Raw genomic sequence first — 18,177 nt, 5'->3', positions numbered from 1 at the left:
AAAAGGATTGCCTTGTTGCAATGAGGGCCCAGTTTAAGTTTAACCTGAAATTATAGTGTTAATGAGAAGATATTTCATCTTGGGTTAGAATTGCTTTCTCAAGAAATAGTGTTCTGCAATTTGGAGCTATGCCCAAAGGGCTACAAAAATGTGCATACCCTTTGATCCAGCCATAGCACTTCTGGGGCTATATCCCAAAGAGATCAAACAAATGGGAAAAGGACCCACATGTACAAAAATATTCATAGCAGCTCTTTTTGTGGTGGTAAAGAATTGGAAATTGAGAGGATGCCCATAAATTGGGGAATGACTGAGCAAGTTGTGGTATATGAATGTAATGGAATATACTATTATGCTATAAGAAATGATGAACCGGCTGACTTCAGAAAAACCTGGAAAGGTCTGATGCTGAGTGAAGTGAGCAGAACGAAGAGGACTTTGTACACAATAACAGCCACATTATGCAATGACTGAGATTGTTAAACTGAACCCTTCTCAGCATTACAAGGATCTAGATGGAAAATGCTGTCCACATCCAAAGAAAGAACTATGGAAGTCGAATTGCTATCACTTATTTTTACCTTCTGTTCAGTTTTGTTTCATCTTTCTGATGGTTCCTCCCATTGGTTTTAATTTTTACTTACAACTTCACTAATGTGAAAATATGTTTAATGGGTATGTAAATGTAGAACCTATATCAGATTGTGCATCTTGGGGAGGGCGGGGAGGAGGAAGGGGAAGAAAAGTTTTCAACTCAAAAGCATATGGAAGTGACTGTTGATAAATCAAAGTAAATTAATAAAATTTAAAAAAAAGAAATAGTGTTCTGTAGCTGCATCTTATTTTGTATATCAAATAGGCAACTGTATGCGTTTTCTATGCCAATCAGTGATGCACATTGTCACATTTATTAGTTTCTATATGGCACAGATTTGTCATGGGATTCTTTTTCAAATTATCTACATTTTATAATTATCTAATCTATCTAATTACCTAAGCTTTTGCTTTTTGAATCAAACTCAACATAATCTTTCTTTACTACTATTAATTACCACTAATTAATACATATTGTGTATTTGGAATGTAAATTGAATTATATGAGGAATTACAGGAAATTTATAATTTGGGATGTTTTACTGTTGTAATCCATAGAGTAAAGATTGGTATTTTTGGGGAAGGATGGGATTTTTTTTGTATTATTGTGCCTGGCACATAGCAGAGGCTTAATAAATGCTTGTTGATTGACTTCCTCAAATTATTGTTTCCCTACCTGGCTAAGAATGTAGCAGGTAAACCTAAGGCATGTTTTGAGAAAAGTTTTTCAGTTTCTGACTGAGAGTAGAAAGTCTGGGAGTTTTTATCAGTAATGATGGGAACAAAGCCTCATATGCATGTATATTTTCCTTTACAATGTTTTAGGAAGAAAGTTACAATTGGTAGTAGTGATCTGCTCCCAATATTGAGTTATTCCTATGCTGAGGTCATAGTGACTGGAACGAGATTCTGTGACTCTTGAGCCTCAAGTGACAGCCCTGAACAGCTGTATTTATTTATCTGCAGTGCGTGTCCCGGCTTGTTCTCCTAGCTGGGCAACACATGCTTTAAAAATGACTTCTCACTCTCTACCTTCCTCCTCCCCAGGAATAACTTCATAGAAAGAATTGTGCAATGTCACTAATCCTTTGGATTGATATTAGTGTTACTGCCTGAGAGTACATTCATTTACTTCCATATGACTCTTGGTTACTGTCAGATTGGGGTTCTGTTTCTTCTCTTTGATCATAGTATTAGTTGTTTAGTCAGGAATTTGAGAAGCTGATGTGATAGCATTTGAACAGGGTATTTAATTCTCTTTAACCCTGAGTCTAATGACTTCTGATTTCATCCTTTTCACTTTGTGGTCTGTGCAATTAAGGAGGAGGTGGCAAAGGAATCCTTAGGCACACACTTTTTTTCTTGTGGGCCTGAAGACCTTGAAGAGAAAATGGGAAGTAACAAAATAGAGGTATAATGTAAAATATGTTGTAGTATAATAATAATAATAACTATATTTATATAGTGCTTTAAGGTTTTCAGAATGCTTTACAAGTATTATCTAATTTGATCCACACAGCAACCATGGGAGGTAGGCACTATTGTATCCTCATTTTACAGATGAGGAAACTGAGGCAGACCAAGGTTAAGTGACTTGCCCAGGGTCACATAGCTAGTAAGTTTCTGAGGCTGGATTTGAACTCAAGTTTTCCTGACTTGGAAAAAAAAATTAAGATAACTTGAATAAAATATATCTGTTTATCTGCTTTACAGTAATTATTATTAATCATGTGGGTACTGTTAGGAAGAATGTACTCTGTAATCTCATTTGTTTATTCCATTTTTGCAGTAGTTTATCATTTCGTACAGTACATTTGTTAATAATCCTGTCTGTATGTTCATTATTGTTTTTTCCCCCCAACTCATGATCCTAATGTTTTCGGGATTTCAAATGATGTGTATGTATTTTATTCAATTTTTTCAAGTGCTATTGATTTAAATTTGGGAACCAGATCAAAACTTTACCAAATGGCATCCTTCCTATATCTCCTGGGGAAGTCTCAGTTCTGTTTGGGATCTCCTAGCACTCATTCTGTACTCTGAAGTTCGTTCTGCCTCTGCCTTTCTGAGCTTTTCTCCAAAGCGAAACAAATATTTTGGAACTTGGGATGTCTGAGCTGCTTTGATCTTTTCTACCTTGATGAAACCACTTTTTTTTCCTTTATGACTAATTGCTGAGGGCACTAAGAGCTTCTTTTGAGTTGTCATTGCCTTTGGAATGATGCAGTGAATCTCACCACTGTGGAAGTAGCTTTTTGAAGTGCTGATAATTTGAGAACAGTCATCTTGAATTTCAGAATATCACAAGTAATGGACAATGTGTAATTCTTGAGTAACAGGTGTCTGGCTGCTGTGTTTAGAGAAAAGCAATGTGGTAAATAAATATATATGTACCTATATAATTTTGTTTATGATTATATGCATCCATTATGTGAATGTGCATGTATGTATGTGTGTATATATAGATTCACACACAGAATTTGGCATAATGTATAGCATGGGAAAAATTGAGTTCATATCCTTTTTTGGACATTTACTAGCTGTGTGACTACGTTAAGGCACTTAACTTTTAAGTGCCCCAAACAACTTTGTAAGACATATAGTTACAGACTAGTTGCTGATCTGCATCTGTGGAGACAATTTCCACATTGGAAATTCTTTACATGAAGTTCCTTTGTCAGTGGTCTGGATGCTGGAAAAATATTCACAGAGAGATGGCCTACTCTGATTTAGGAACTAATAAGAATGTTAAATATATCAGATTTTTAAAAATAATTGAGGTTCAATTTTTTTTTTCCTACTTAAATTTTTATTATGACTAATGTTACTTTGATGTCATGGTTTGGACATTTTGATTTGTCATCGATTTAAAATAAAATACCTTTTTGAAAATTTTTTTCTTTATTATTTGTTGTGTTTCTGGTGGCTAGGTGATATTGATATTAACTTGATGTATTGGAGGCGTGTCTGAAATATCACTTCTTTTTGGGTCAGCTTTGAAATTCAGATTTCAGAAGCTCAGTTGACTACAGAACCTATTTTTTTGGGTAGAACTAGGCATCTATGATGTTTATATTATCTTGAAATCAGTAAAGCTATTCTGTTAGGATAAATTTTCTGTTAAATGGTTTAACCTTTTGCCCACAGAGTTGCACACATTATAAAGTGCTTGTAGTTGGGGGAAAAAAATCCATGGAGGCAATTGTTTTTAAATAATTATGACCAGATTTGGTGGTGTACACCTACTATGGTGGGGTACTTACTCCCTGCTGCTGGGGAGTTTGAGGTTGGTCAGTTCATTGAGTTTGAGAGTTCTGGGCTGTTGTAAAGATAAAGCTGATTGGATATCTGAATAAAGTCTGGGAGCAGAGGGCCATCGGTCTGCTTAAGGAGGAGTGAAGTAGCTCGTGTTGAAAAAACAGGTTAAAAAAGCTACTGTGCCAGTCCATATTGGCATCATGCCCATGAGCAGCCCATATACTTCCAATTTCGGTGAAATAGGGAGACCTAGTTTTTAAAAGAAGCAGTTTTTATTCTGAGTAGAGAGTGATCTCTCATGATTGCTTTTGATTGGTTCTCAAGTGAGAGTTTGATAATCTTTACTTTTAAATTGCTATCTGCTTTAGTATCAGTTTACTTGCTTTTCAGTTAGAATCAGAAAGCTTTGTTTTGGCCTAGTGATTCTGTGTATTTATTCACTACTTGGTGAATTCTTTGTCACTTCCCTTAAAGTAAGGAGTTATGCATCTGTGGCCACATTCCTTTAGCGTTAAATACAGGTGATAAGTATCTTGAAAGTGATACTCTATCATTTAATCTTTGAATAACTTAGAGATCAAACTAGGCATTTCCACTTGACATGCTTGCTTCTAAAATCCTTTCTACTTTGTTTGGTATTTGTATGTGCAATCACATATAAGAAATGAGTTACCAACACATGTTTCTTTACCGCTCAATAATGCTTGTTAGACTTTTGCATCCTTTATTAGAAATGCATTCCTTTAAAATTATTTTAGAGTTTTCTAGTGATGATGTATGGCTTTAAGGAGTAGAATAATCTTTGAAGAACTGATGTCAGAAACTACCTCAGTGAAAATGGGGAGGCCCACAAAGAGCAAGAGGCGACGGTCCCACAGTACAAATGAAATCTTTTGTGGGAAAAGTTGTATAACGAATATTGCAGAAAAAATGCATGACTGAAAAAATTATTGAGCCAGTCACATAGTGAGAGTGAGTGACAACTAACTGATGGACAGTTTATGTATTCCTTTGATATCCGTGACATGTGAAATGGAAGAAGGCCTTCAGCATGTTCAGTGGACCCTCTATGGCGAATTTATGGAATGACATGTCTGAGTCTTAGAAGATGGGCAGGAATGGATAGGTTGTGTATTTTGGGGGAGAATTCAAAGCTTAGGAAGCTAAATTGACTGCATGATCTGTTATTTGGACAGAATTAAGCTTCTGCAATGTTTCTTTTATGGCAGATAAAACTGATCTGTTAGGTTAAATTTTCAAACGGAGTCAAACTTTTGCTTAAAGAGTTGCACACATAAAAGGAGCTTGTATTTGGAAAGAAATCTGTGAAGCCATTAGGATAGAATACTGATGTTGGTGAGAAAACAGCTCCATTGGAAAATCAATTTTTCAAGAGGTTTATTAGATACATAGAGCCTGCCTTTTATACTGGATTTTATATGATTTTTATACTATGCTAGATTTTTATATTTCTGATGATGATCTCTGTGTCTTATCCTTTTATATACATAGTACCCAAGACAGTGGTAAGCATACTGTAGTACATGTTTAATCAATACTTGATGTCTTGATAGCTTTCTTCAGTCTATAGTTATTTATTAATTAGAGTCTCTTCCTCATCTCAGGAACAATTCACTAAATTCTGTAAGAATTTTATAGTCTAATGTGTTTACTTAAATAGTGCTTTCTTATGGAGTGAAAACTAAAATACTACAAGTGCAAAGTAGAAGCAAATTAAGTTATAAAGTACTTTGGCAGATCTGTGACTTTATTGATGTTTGTACCCCGTAGTCATAAACTTGTGATCCATCCACACTCTTTCATCTTGTGTGCTGCTTGTCCATGTCTTTCCCCAGATCCTCCATAGAAGATCTGCTTAACACTCTGGAGTGCTTCCTATGAATCTATTAAAATTCCATGCATACCAGTGTAGCACTTGGACAGTCCATCTATTATATCTTGTTCTTATCACGTGACTGTTCCACTTCCTTTTTCAGTCATACATGAGCTTAAGAGTTTCTTTTATGTTGTTCCTTGCAAGTCATCACTGGTAATGTGTTAATTGTACTTATAACCACTGTGCATCATTCTGTTTCTCTTTGGTTCAACTGTAAGTAGTTTAACAGATTTGCTATTGATATACAGAAAGTGTCATGTGCCAAATGGTCCAAACTACAGCTAGCACCTCCTTTCAAACCCCAGTAGATGTAGCCCAAGACCCAGTACTCAAGAGCCCTGGGAACAACATCTCTTAGCACAGTGCGTTGTGCATAGTAAATGCTTACTAAAAGATTTTTAATTCGTTCATCATGGGCATTCCATGATCTATCTTCATATAATATCTATAAGGAGAGTACAAGTATAAAGAAATTGGGCAGAGAACAGGTTGGAATCATTGAAAGGGCTGTAATTTCTTGAATGTGATCCAGTTGATTCTCCTCCTGAACACTGCAGAAGGTGCCTGACTCTGCCTTCCAGTATCAGATACCACCCCTGTTCCAAATGCTGTTGTGTTGTGCTGTGACTGCTGGGCCCCGTCCTTGGCCGCCTGTGCTGGGCAAACAATGGCCTTGTGTTTAGTGAGTGAGTGCTGTGGCGGCTTCTGTACCACAGGTTTCTCCTCTTCTCCTCCCTAGGCAGGAGTTCTATTGCTGCCTTGTCTTGGGCACTGTCAATGATGGGGCCTGAACTCTGTTGCCTTATGTTAGAGTGGTTTGCATTCCCTTACTCATCCTAAACTTAACATGTCCAAAACTGAAATCATAACCTTTTCCCCAAATCCCCTCTCTTCCAAATTTCTCTACTACTATTGAGGGTACCGCCATCCTCCCAGTTGCCCAAGCTCACAATTTGGGTATCATCCTTGATTTGTCACTCTCTCTTACCTTTCATGTTCATTATGTTGCCAAAGCATGTCTATTTTAGCTTTGTAACATATCTTGAATATGTCCCCATCTCTCTTTTTTTTTTTTATTGTCACTATGCTGTGGACTGCCTCTTCTCTTTATGCCTGCTGGTTGATCTTTTTCCTACAGATCTCTCCTCATTCCAGTTCAGAGCCCTCAAAACCCTTTATATAACCTAATCCCCTCACCTTTTTAGTCTTCTGACACCTTACACATCTTACACTCTTAAGGTCCCACAGGTATTAGGTTGCAGACCTGCTATTCACACTCGGGTCTTTTGACTCTGTACACAGCTCTCTCCACTCCACCACACTCATTACCTTTCATTTGTGGAAGAAGTTTCCTCACTAGAAATCGCTATCATGAACAGAAATGCAGATTCAGTCCAAAAAAAGTAGTTGACGTATAAAGAAAAAAAAATAAAGCTTTTCTTAATGTAAGCAGAAAATTTACTTGCTTAAATATAAACATACCCCCTGCAAAGGCATCGCTAGTATGACCAAAGATCATCTGTTCACCTTTTTTTTATCTTTATTGAAGATATTTCTATCCCTACATTTTATGTGAAGTTTTTTTTAATCACAAAAACTTTCTCACAGTGACTTTCTGTGTGTTGCTTTATCCTCCCCCCGCCCCCCCTTAAAGGCTTCGGAAGCTCATGCCTGGTGCTTTTTTTGGCGAATATTCCCCCATTCCTAATCACTGAAGAAGCTTTAGATACCCAGAAATACCTTGCTTCAGCTGAGTGTTCTCTTTTCTTCACAGTCACCAAATTAAGTCACTACAGTACAGCAGCACAGGAGATGTGATTCTTGTGGTGTCCGGAAACTCTCAGGCCAAAGTGCTTGACAGAGATGGCTTCCTAGTGATGGAATGTGTGAAAGGAGACCAGTATATTGTGGACATGGCCAACACCAAGGTGAGCACCAACATATAACGAACTCTAAAATAGCCTCATCGTTATTTTAATTTCTTAAATTGTTAATTATAACTGTGTTTACTTACTTGGATTGTTTTCTTGATATTGAAGATCAGATTTTACCTTTAATTTTCTTATTTGGAAGTGGTGGAATAATTAATAAAATCTTTTTAATCTCTTTAAAATCTTTTTCTTGTTTCTTTAAGTTTCCTGAAGGGTAAAAGCCTGTTCATAGGGGTTTCTATAGGACACCAAAATATTTTGTTGTAGGAAAATTTTGTTAAAATGTAGTGATAGATATTTCCAGAACCTAATCATTGTACACAGAGTGGATGCCCATTTTCCCTGTAGTGAACAAGCAAGTGAAAATTGGGAGCTTATTAAGATAAGGAGAAAAGTCTACTTATCTTTTTTCCCCACATAACTGGTGGAGAGGTTGGTAAGCCATCTTAGGAGTTTAGATCGATTTTCTCAGCTAGTTGGAATTTTTGATGATATGGGATAAAAGATGCTGGATATGACATATTCCCAGATATGGGAGTAGTAAATACTTCTTGGTATAACAAAAACAAAAAAGATCTTCATCCACAATGAGTTTTATAGATAGGGTCCAGACAGTGGAGCTTGGAAGATTGCGTCAAAGAAATCTGGACTCAGATCTGGCCTCAGCCCCTGACTAACCAGCGGGGTGACCCATGGTAAGTCACTTCACCTCTGGCGGTCTCAATGACAGATAAGTTCCTGCTGGCTCTGATCTCTCATAGGATTTCATTCACTGGTATAGAATTTGTTGTGACCCAATAAGGAGTGATTTGTATAGGACATGGGCTGAGCCTTTCTTTGAAATGGGATACTTAGCAATTCTCTCTTAATTTGTCTTCTATCCACCTTCATCTTTTCCTCACTTGGTTTCGCTCTTAGTTCTGTATACAGGCAGCAATGTGAGCTGGTGGGTATACAGTGCTTGACTTAGAGTCAGGAAGAACTAAGTACAAATGCTGCCTTGGACTCTTTGTGACTGGGACACTGGTCAGTCACAAAACCTCTTAGCCTCAGTTTACTCATCTGTAAAGTGAGGATTAACACCACAGAGTTATGGTGAGGATCAAATGAGATTACATATATAAAGTATTTTGCAAAACTTAAAGCATTGTATATATTAGCTTTTATTTGTAAGGCTTATTTTTATCTCAATTTCCTTTGACTAAAAGGCTGAAATTCCTAACTAACAACTCTTTTATTATGAGGATGCTATTTCATAGGTTGTTAAGGTCAAAGACTTTACCATCTAATTGAATTCACTTCAACAGTTTTTATGTATTTACTATGTTTTCTTAGACAGCAAATTATATCCTGCTTTAGTGACTTAAGTAATCTGTGAATTCTCATCATATTTGTGTGTTGTAATTGCAGGACCAAAACTCCTGTTTAAAGACAGAAATAGTTTTATTTAATAAATGAATGAATAAACATTTGTCCAGCGCTTACTCTGTGCCAAGCACTATGCTAATAGAAAAAGCAAGATAGTCTCTGCTGTCAAGGAGCTGATTTTCTAATTGAGAGAGACCAACAAACACATAAAAGAAAAGTTCAGCTGGAGTCAAAAGAGTTGTGGCAGGGCTGCTGGCGAATGCTGGGGATCTTTAGATTATACTGATAGGTCAGATGACAGAGCTAGAGGTCTGGAGGTTGTAGAAGTAGGGCATATGAAAGAGTGATCCTCCATTTCTCTAAAAGGAGCAGAGTTAGGAACTATCATGGCCCAGTGGATGGAGTGCTGGGCCTGGAGTCAGTAAGACTCATCTTTCTGAGTTCGTATCCATCCGCAGACACGTGCTAGCTGTGTGACCCTGGGCAAGTCCCTTATTAACCCTTTTGCCTCAGTTTCCTTATCTGTAAAATTAGTTGGAGAAGGAAATGGCAAACCATTCCAGTATTTCCCCCAAATGAGGTCGTGAAGAGTTAGACATGACTGAAAAGAACTGAATAACAAAAAATCTCATCCAAGTTGTGTGATGTATTCTGGATGAGTTCTGGGTACCCCAGACCGGGGTGGGGGTTAGTGGGAGAGGGACATAAAGGAAGGAGGAATAAAGGACACAGGGGTAGCCAGAGGACTTTCTGCTGCCTAGCTGTTCTAGATGGGAAACACACACACACACACACACACACACACACACACACGTACACATATACATATACACATAAAGACACACATGTACACATACATACATATTACCATCTCTGTCTCTTTCTTGCTCGATCTTTTTCTTCTCCCTTCCTCCCATGTTTTTTAAGGGTTTGATAGTAGAGATGGAGGCTAGAAAGATAGAAGCACTGGAAGCTGGCTTCTCCATCCCATTATGTTATGAATGTGTTTTCCAAGTGGCATATTGCAAAGTATGAGTCAAAAAGATCAGAGTTGAATAGAGGACTCTAAATGTATAATGGATATAGAATTTTTAGCCCCACATTAATGTTTCATTTTGCAGCCCACAAAAACCTACCTCAAAGCTGTTGTCCAGATAGGGTTTGGGGGAAAGAGAGTCTAGGTTTACTCAATATCTCTCGCTTATCTTGCCCTTGAATGTGCTCATATTTTGCCACATATTTCTTAGGGTTAATAAATTAGCTAGCATTTATTAAGCATCTCTCATGAATCAATGAGAAGTCAGTGGGTAAAAAAAGGAGCATAAGGAAGAGAGCTTAAAAATGACTATTTGAAAACCAGTAGTATTGTAATTTAGCTGAAAAATGAACTAATACTAGGCTTTGTATGAATCACATGCAGGTCATATGGACATAGGAATCACATATAAGAAATTTTCAAATGTACTATTACATATAGTTGAATATGGCCTTTGGGAAAACCATTTTATTAGAAGAAGTAGATTGCTTGTTTCCTCTAACTTTGAACTATACAGAAACTGATATTTCATTTTTTCTTTTGCATAGAGTTGTTGGAGGAAGCAAGGCTGGGAAACTTTTAAAAGGATATCTTCACCTCCGTTGTGAGTTAGAAGGTTGTTTGTCAGATTGTTGAGAATATTTTGCACAATTTTAAAAGTTTCATTTGCAAGATTGTGAGATTTATTATTGTTTTTAAATACCTAGTGTAGAATTTTGCTAGCCTGACAATTCACTATTCTAGTGTTTGATAGTTTTTTACTGAGCATAGTTGTGAGGTTATTTGGTACCTTGGATAAATTTTGAATATATGATATTCCAGGGAGAATGGCAGGAATTTACCACAACCATCCTTGTACTATAGTGTTTCCCTGGAGAAAATGTCATGAGGGTTATTTTCATTGAGTAGAGAAATCCAAGTTTACTGTCTTGGAATGAACATTGAACTTAACTGTTATATTCTCTTTCACATGAGTGGTATGTAGATGTCTGTGTGGCACAGTAGATAGAGGGATGAGGCTTAGAGTCAAGAACACCTGGACTCAAGTTCTGCCTTTGACATTGCTGTCTGTATGACCAAGAGTCCTTTAAATTCCTAAATAACTCTCAAACCACACTTGTAAATGAAATGCTGATAATTAGAAGAGGGAATTTCCACAGCACTTGAATTTTTTAAAAAAGTTTTGCTGGACATCAGATATCATGAACTCCCTGTAGTCATCCCGTGGAGGATTGTACAGATGAGAGAACTGAAGTTTAAAGGGGGCATAACTTCACGAAGTTCCCACAGTTTGGTTGATGCAGAAACAGAACCGCTGAGGTCTAGTCTGGTGGCTTTTGGATCACAGTCCTGGTGAGTTTAGAAGAGATGAATTGTGATGGAGGACAACGAAATCTTGAAGGAAATGGTAGAGTAATTATCAGATTGCAAAGTAATTGTGATTATACATAATTTTCTGTAGAATGTTATTTCTGCACTGATAGGAACCCTTAACAGAAACAGTGGTTCCTGTTTTGCTATTGTTTCGCCCAGAGGGAACTGTAGTTAATAGGCCAGGTTTATGGCTGAGAAATGTTACTGATATTTGGGTTGCAGTTCTTGGCTTAAATGGTTAGATCTGATAAATGAAGAATGACTTTTTTTCAGAAGTAGGTGCCTGAATGAGGCAAATATTTAATTTTAATCTCTGTTCCGAGTCCAGGAATGATTAACAACTTCTGAGTTTACTATAAAATCTAGAAAGCAGGACGTTAAAAATACATATGCCCTATTAAAATCTAAATAGCACATGCTTTGAATATGAACAGTTTTCCTAATTAGCTTATAATTTTATATAGATCAAATCATTTATATTTCTAATCTTACAGTTTACCTATTTGATTCAAAATGTAATGTGTATATATATTATATGTATATGTATGTATAAATGTATGTGTATGTGTGCATATATGTGTATATGTATATATAGTGTACCTTTGTATAGGGGTGTGTGTGTGCATGCGTGAGTGAGTGTGTATGGGGTATGTGTATGCATATGTGGGTTTGTATATGTGTATATATGTGGCTATGTATGTATGTATATAACTATATATAGAGAGAATACATGTGTGTATACATACATATACATATACACATATACATATATATAGAGAGAGTTGGTCTTATGCCAAAGGTGCACAGTTGTTCTAAATGAGAGATCATCCTTTTTGGTTCCCCTTTACTAGCATCACAGTGTTATTGGGTGACAGATCCTCTGGTCCAGTCTTTGTTTTACAGATGAGGGAACAGGCCTAGAGAAAGGCTGAGTTCAAGGTCACAGGAGGAATAAATGGCCGAGCCCACATTTTTAGCCCCTGAGCCCCCCTCTTTTCATTGTATCTCCAGATAATCTTGACACTTTGATAGGAAAGTCCATTTTACAATTTGTGACCCTTTCTTGAGGTTTGTGACAAAGCTAATGCTTCGGATCTTCAAGTTTAGAAATGTAAGTCTTTAAAGGAAGCTTTAAAGCATACACACTGTGTTGTTGTACTTGCCCCGTTTTATTCCTCAGTTGTATACTTGAAGTTTTGGGATATTGCCACTAGGTGGCAGAGATGCACTAGACAAATGGTCTCAAACAATGGTCCTAGTTTGAAAGTTTTATCAGTATATTTTGTTATGTTACATTTATGGGTGTTCCACTTCATGAGAAGTCTTTTGTAGTAAAATAAAAGTTAAGTAAAACTAGTACATAGCGTGAAGTATCAAAGTGCATGCAACACTCCACATCTGTAGCAGTCCTACCTCTCTAAATAAGAAATAGTTAACAGAAATTTATTTTTTCCCCATACCCCTACTGGAAAAAAAGCAAAAAAGCAAATATTTAAATGTAGTATTTTATTCTTTATTATGAATATTTATTTCATAATTGTCCTATGCTAGCTATTATCAAATTTGTAATTTTTGAAAAATGTAAGTAATAGTGGTTAATGTTAATTAGTTCAGTGATTTTAATGAATAGATGTTTTTAAGACCAACCAGTATGGAAAGGTCAGGGTCACAAATCTGTGTAGGCTGGAAAAGATAAATCTAGCTGAATCTCAAGGAAAGCAAGGTACCTTAAAACTTACAAGAAAATTACAAAAAAAGTATTTTTTTTAAAGTAAAGTAGATGCACACAAATTTATACCAAAATGAACCCTTCCCCCCAAAATGTTTTTTCAGTCTTGGATCTGGAGTCAGAAAGACCTGAGTTCAAATCCAGATTAGACACTAGCTTTGTGACCCTGGGCAAGTCATTTAACCTCTGTCTACCCCAGTTTTCTCATCTGAAAAATGGAGATAATAAGACCATCTGCTTCCTGGGGTTGCAGTGAGGATAAAATGAGATAATATTTGTAAATGAATTGTAAACCTTAAAGTGCTTTATGAATACTAGGTATTATTATTATTACTTTTTTAATGTCTACTTTAAGTTCTACTACTCTTTTACTTTGTTTCCTTTTAAATTTTAATAATTATGATCAGCTTGTATATGCTTCTGGTTCTACTGATTTCACTTTGGCTTATGTCATATAGGTTTTTCTATATTTCGTTGTATTCCTTCTTATTTTTTGAGGTACTGTGGTATTTCATTGCATGATGTTAATGTACCATCATGTATTTAGCCATTCTTTACTTATTGGATGTATGTTTGTTTCCATCTTTTTTTCCCCCATTACAAATAAAGTAGCTAGAAATGTTTTTGTACAGATAGATCCTTTCCCCCCTTTTTATGATTCTATTTTGGATAAAATACTAATACTGGTACCCTAAGTCAAAAGGTATGATTGCTTTTGTGACTCATTTTATATTGCCATATTGCTGTTCAAAATGTTTATACTGGTCTCCAGACCTGCCAATTGCTCTGTTAAATTCAGTATTTTATTTGTCATAGTCTTATAAAGGAGGTGTTAAAGTCTCCCATTATTATTGATATTGTAGCTGTTTCTTGTTTTAAGGTTATTAGATTTTCATTAATGGATATAAATTTAGAATGACAAATGCATTTTTATTAAAACTTTTATATTATCATTTTGCGTAGGACTTTTTCACATAAGAATACCTTTTTTATCTTTGGCAGTGCTTTTTGATTGTAGTTAAACTTTTTCTGATGTCATTAGTCCTCTTTTTTTTTTGTGATTTGGTGGTAGTATGGTAAATTTTGGACCACCACTCAATATAAAAATTTATTTAAATCTTTCTGAATTAAATGTTTCCTGTGAACAGAATGTGGTTGGATTTTGAACCTGTGACTCTTGACCATTTACATTTAGGGCTATATGACTATTACATTTGTCATTGATTCCATCATTCTAATTGGAAGGGAATGCTTGCTTTCTTATGAGTGTTTTTGTTATTGTTCTAATATCATTCCAAACAAAACTCTTGCCTATTAATAACTATGTAGACTTTTTTCCCTTAAACTTGGAGCTCTCTTTTATTAGTGAGTAGTACCTGGCTTTTTGCTTTTCCTCCCCGTTCTTCTCCACCCGTTTATTTTTCTCTTATTCTCTGAAATAACATTCTTTTAATATTAGTGATTTAGTGAATACATTACTTTGAGGATTCTCACATCTTGTTAGAAACTGGTTCATCTTGATTTCAGAAGTATGAATTTTTATACTTATTCTGAGAGTTTTGACTGTTTGAAAACTTTTAATGTATGCCTCTTTCAGCATTACAAAGTTTGAATGCTTTTCAAATAGCCATCTTTTGCATTAAAAAAACATAAAGAAATTTGCTAGATAGATAATTTTTGGGTCCCCACTCCCAATGAAATTATGTAAGGTAAGCTCTTTGAGGACAGGGACTGTGTGTCTTTTTATTTTCTTTTTGCATCCTGGGCACCTAGCGCAATATTTATAAGTAATGGGTGTTTCATAAATGCTTGTTGAAATGAATTAAATTTATGACCCATACTTCTTAATTTCTGAGGTATGGTGTTCCAAGTTCTTTGATTCTCTTTCATCTTCTTTTAAAAATCTACTGTGATTATGATTATGGCCCCTGACTAAGGGATTATTTCTCTATTTCTTTTGACAGTTTAAAATATTTCTTCCCATTAGATTGTAAGGTTGAAATTTAACTATACTGTGTCCTAGAGAGCTAAAAAAGAGTTTGGAGCAGAGAAGTGGCATAATCAGATGTTTGTATAACGAAAGTTAAAGCTTGAATTCTTCCTTTTCAATGTCCTGTTGTATTTTGTTGCCTATTTTTTCCAATTCTGGGAAATTTTCTTTGACAGTTTCCTGGAAGATAGTTTTCAGTTTATTTTTTCCTCCTAAGTCTCCTGAGATGTCAGTAATCCTGAGATTACTATTTCATGATCTTTCTTCCAGATCTGAATCTTTGTGTTTTCTAATTCTAAAGATAATTCTGTGATTTGTGGAGTCTGTGTTTCCAGTTGCTCTGCATCATGTGCAGTTATTGTTTGTTGCTTCTGTTGATTTTTTTAGTTTCCTATTAAATTGTCAAAATTGGTAATTTTCTTAATTATTTCCCATGAACCTCTTTCCCTTTAACATCTTTAGTATCAAATAAGCCTAGATGGAATGATTGGGGCTAGACCGTGGAGGGCACTTACTCAGTTTGGTGTTCATTCAGAAGGCATTAGGCAGCTAACAAAGAGTTTGGAGGAGAAAATTAATCTGTACAAAAAAGAGAACCAGAAAGGAGAGAGATTGGAGGTTGGAGTCTGGAAAGAGACAGTTGTTTTGGTCTAGGGGAGTGGTAATGAGGGATACAGAGGCATAATTAGGTTCTTAGGCTTATGAAGAAAGCAGGGAGCTTAGGCTTTAATTATTTGATGAGATAACTGAATGAGAATTGGAATCAGGAGTTGATTAGGTAACATTTTTTTGAGGAGATAAAAGTCATAAAATACAATAACTTGATAGCCCAGTTAGTTTCAAAGAGGAATAAAACTTTTCTACAACTACATATTATCTTGCCAACCCAAGCTATCCATCTTGCAAATTCATTCTTTTTGTTGTTGTATAAAATGGCTTTGTATAGTGGTCTGAAGGGTAAAAGCCTGTTCATAGGGGTTTCTATAGGACACCAAAATATTTTGTTGTAGGAAAATTTTGTTAAAATGTAGTGATAGATATTTCCAGAACCTAATCATTGTACACAGAGTGGATGCCCATTTTCCCTGTAGTGAACAAGCAAGTGAAAATTGGGAGCTTATTAAGATAAGGAGAAAAGTCTACTTATCTTTTTTCCCCACATAACTGGTGGAGAGGTTGGTAAGCCATCTTAGGAGTTTAGATCGATTTTCTCACTTCGACTAAGAAAACAACTCTGAATACATGTCCTGATGATGTGAGTGTCTGTTCTTTCTATCCTTTTTTTTTATGTGACAAAACTCCCTTCCTGTAATTTTTTGAAGTGAGCATTGAAAGGTTTAGGGCAGTCAACTTCAAGAAGATAACTTTTAACTTGCATTGTTTGACCATTCCGAAGAATGAATTCAGTGTGGATAATGTGTACAAATATTGTGGGCAGCTAGGTGTGGCAGTGAATAGAGTTCTGGGCCAGAAACATTTCTCTTCCAGAGTTCAAATCTGTCTTTAGACACTTACTAGCTGTGTGACTCTGGGCAAGTCACTTAATCCTCTTTGCTTCAGTTTCCTCATCCGTAAAATGAGCTGGAAAATAAAATGGCAAACCATTCCAGTAACTTTGCTACGAAAATGGGGTCACAAAGAGTTGGACATGACTAAAAATGACTGAATAGCAACAGATATGTACAGTTGTCTTGAAGACTAAGCTGTCAATGGCATGTGATAGCATTGATGCAAGAATTGCCTTGAGTAGCTCTAAATGATTTAGAGAATGACTAGACAGATCAAATTCCTTGAAATTATGCACTAGTGGCTTTGCTTAAATGTTTTCCTTTTCTTTTCTTTTCCTTCCTTTTTCTCTTTCTTTCTTCCTTTTTTTTTTTAAACAAGAAAGAGTTCAGAGGGTGGGTAAATGGTAATGGCATTGGGATTTTGGAAGAAAAAATTGGAGGGAAATGAATGGTCTGAAAACAAAAATCATCAATAAAACACTTAAAATTATATACTTCTGTGAGGTTATTCTCTTTGAAATTGAGTATCTTATTTTGAACATACTACTATTATTTTGAAGGTAGGACAATGAGTTACATACCGAAAATAAGTATGAAATATGTATCTCATTCATACTCATTGAGTAGACACTCAATTTCTGCAAAAATTCTGTTTCTTAAATAAAGTACTTTGGCAGTCTTATTTACAGAAAATTTCAAGATATATTTTTGTCCACTCCTGATAATTTAAGATACCTTCAGTAGGTTAAAAAATGAGAATTAAGGAGAGAGCGCGCTTTAATTTTTCAGCCATAGTTTCTTCTTATGTCTGGTTATGAAAGAAGCATGGTATTCCAAAGCACAACAGCAGAATGCCTTTGTTAACATTGATTCACTTTGGCATCATCTCCAAACCTGAGGGCCCAAGCAGATCTATTGATGATTATTATTTTTTGATTCTATCTAGAATCTGACTGGCCCATTCAGTACTTATTCTTTGCCTAGATCTGGGTTTCGCTTCTCAATGTTTTTGTTTGATTTTTATTAGGAACTGGCAATGATTTTATAACAAATTTTGTTCTCATTTGTTATTCTGATTAAGAGAGCTATATTTGTGTAGTTGGCTTTTAAAATTAGAAGAGCACACCAATGAGGCCACAGTTATGGATTCATTTCTTAGTTGATCCATAGAGCCTCACCCTGTTCAGTGCCCCCAGATGGCAGCCTTTCAAGTCAGTTATGTTGGCCAAAAGTGATTCCAATTGGATTGGCATAAACCTATGATAACTTTTGGAAAAATTATTCTAAAAGGTCCTATCTTAAGAGAGAGAAATGCCAGAATTGCATGGAAATAAAGTGTTACTCCCTCTGTCAGATGAATTTCAGATTAAGACCTTGTTACTAAAAGGATACTTAGTAAAGAGAGAGAATCTTCCATGAGGGCATTTAGTAAGATTAAATGAAAAGATAGACAAGCCAGTTAATTTGATCAATGAGTGGATTTAGTTACTAA

At 35.7% G+C, this 18,177-nt stretch overlaps 1 protein-coding gene across 1 annotated transcript in view; it reads left to right on the top strand.

The window, feature by feature from the left end:
- Nucleotides 1–18,177, top strand: part of WDR70 (WD repeat domain 70) — a 340,948-nt gene that overhangs the window by 68,997 nt on the left and 253,774 nt on the right. The window contains exon 8 of the mRNA XM_020995972.2: nt 7,524–7,677. Coding sequence (XP_020851631.1) covers nt 7,524–7,677 — 154 coding nt within the window. The remainder of the gene's footprint in view (nt 1–7,523; nt 7,678–18,177) is intronic.

This window comes from Phascolarctos cinereus, unplaced genomic scaffold (assembly GCF_003287225.1).
Source record: "Phascolarctos cinereus isolate Bilbo 61053 unplaced genomic scaffold, phaCin_HiC Scaffold_4;HRSCAF=312, whole genome shotgun sequence".
NCBI classification, from domain to species: Eukaryota; Metazoa; Chordata; class Mammalia; order Diprotodontia; family Phascolarctidae; genus Phascolarctos; species Phascolarctos cinereus.
This window is presented reverse-complemented; position numbering and strand designations above follow the sequence as displayed.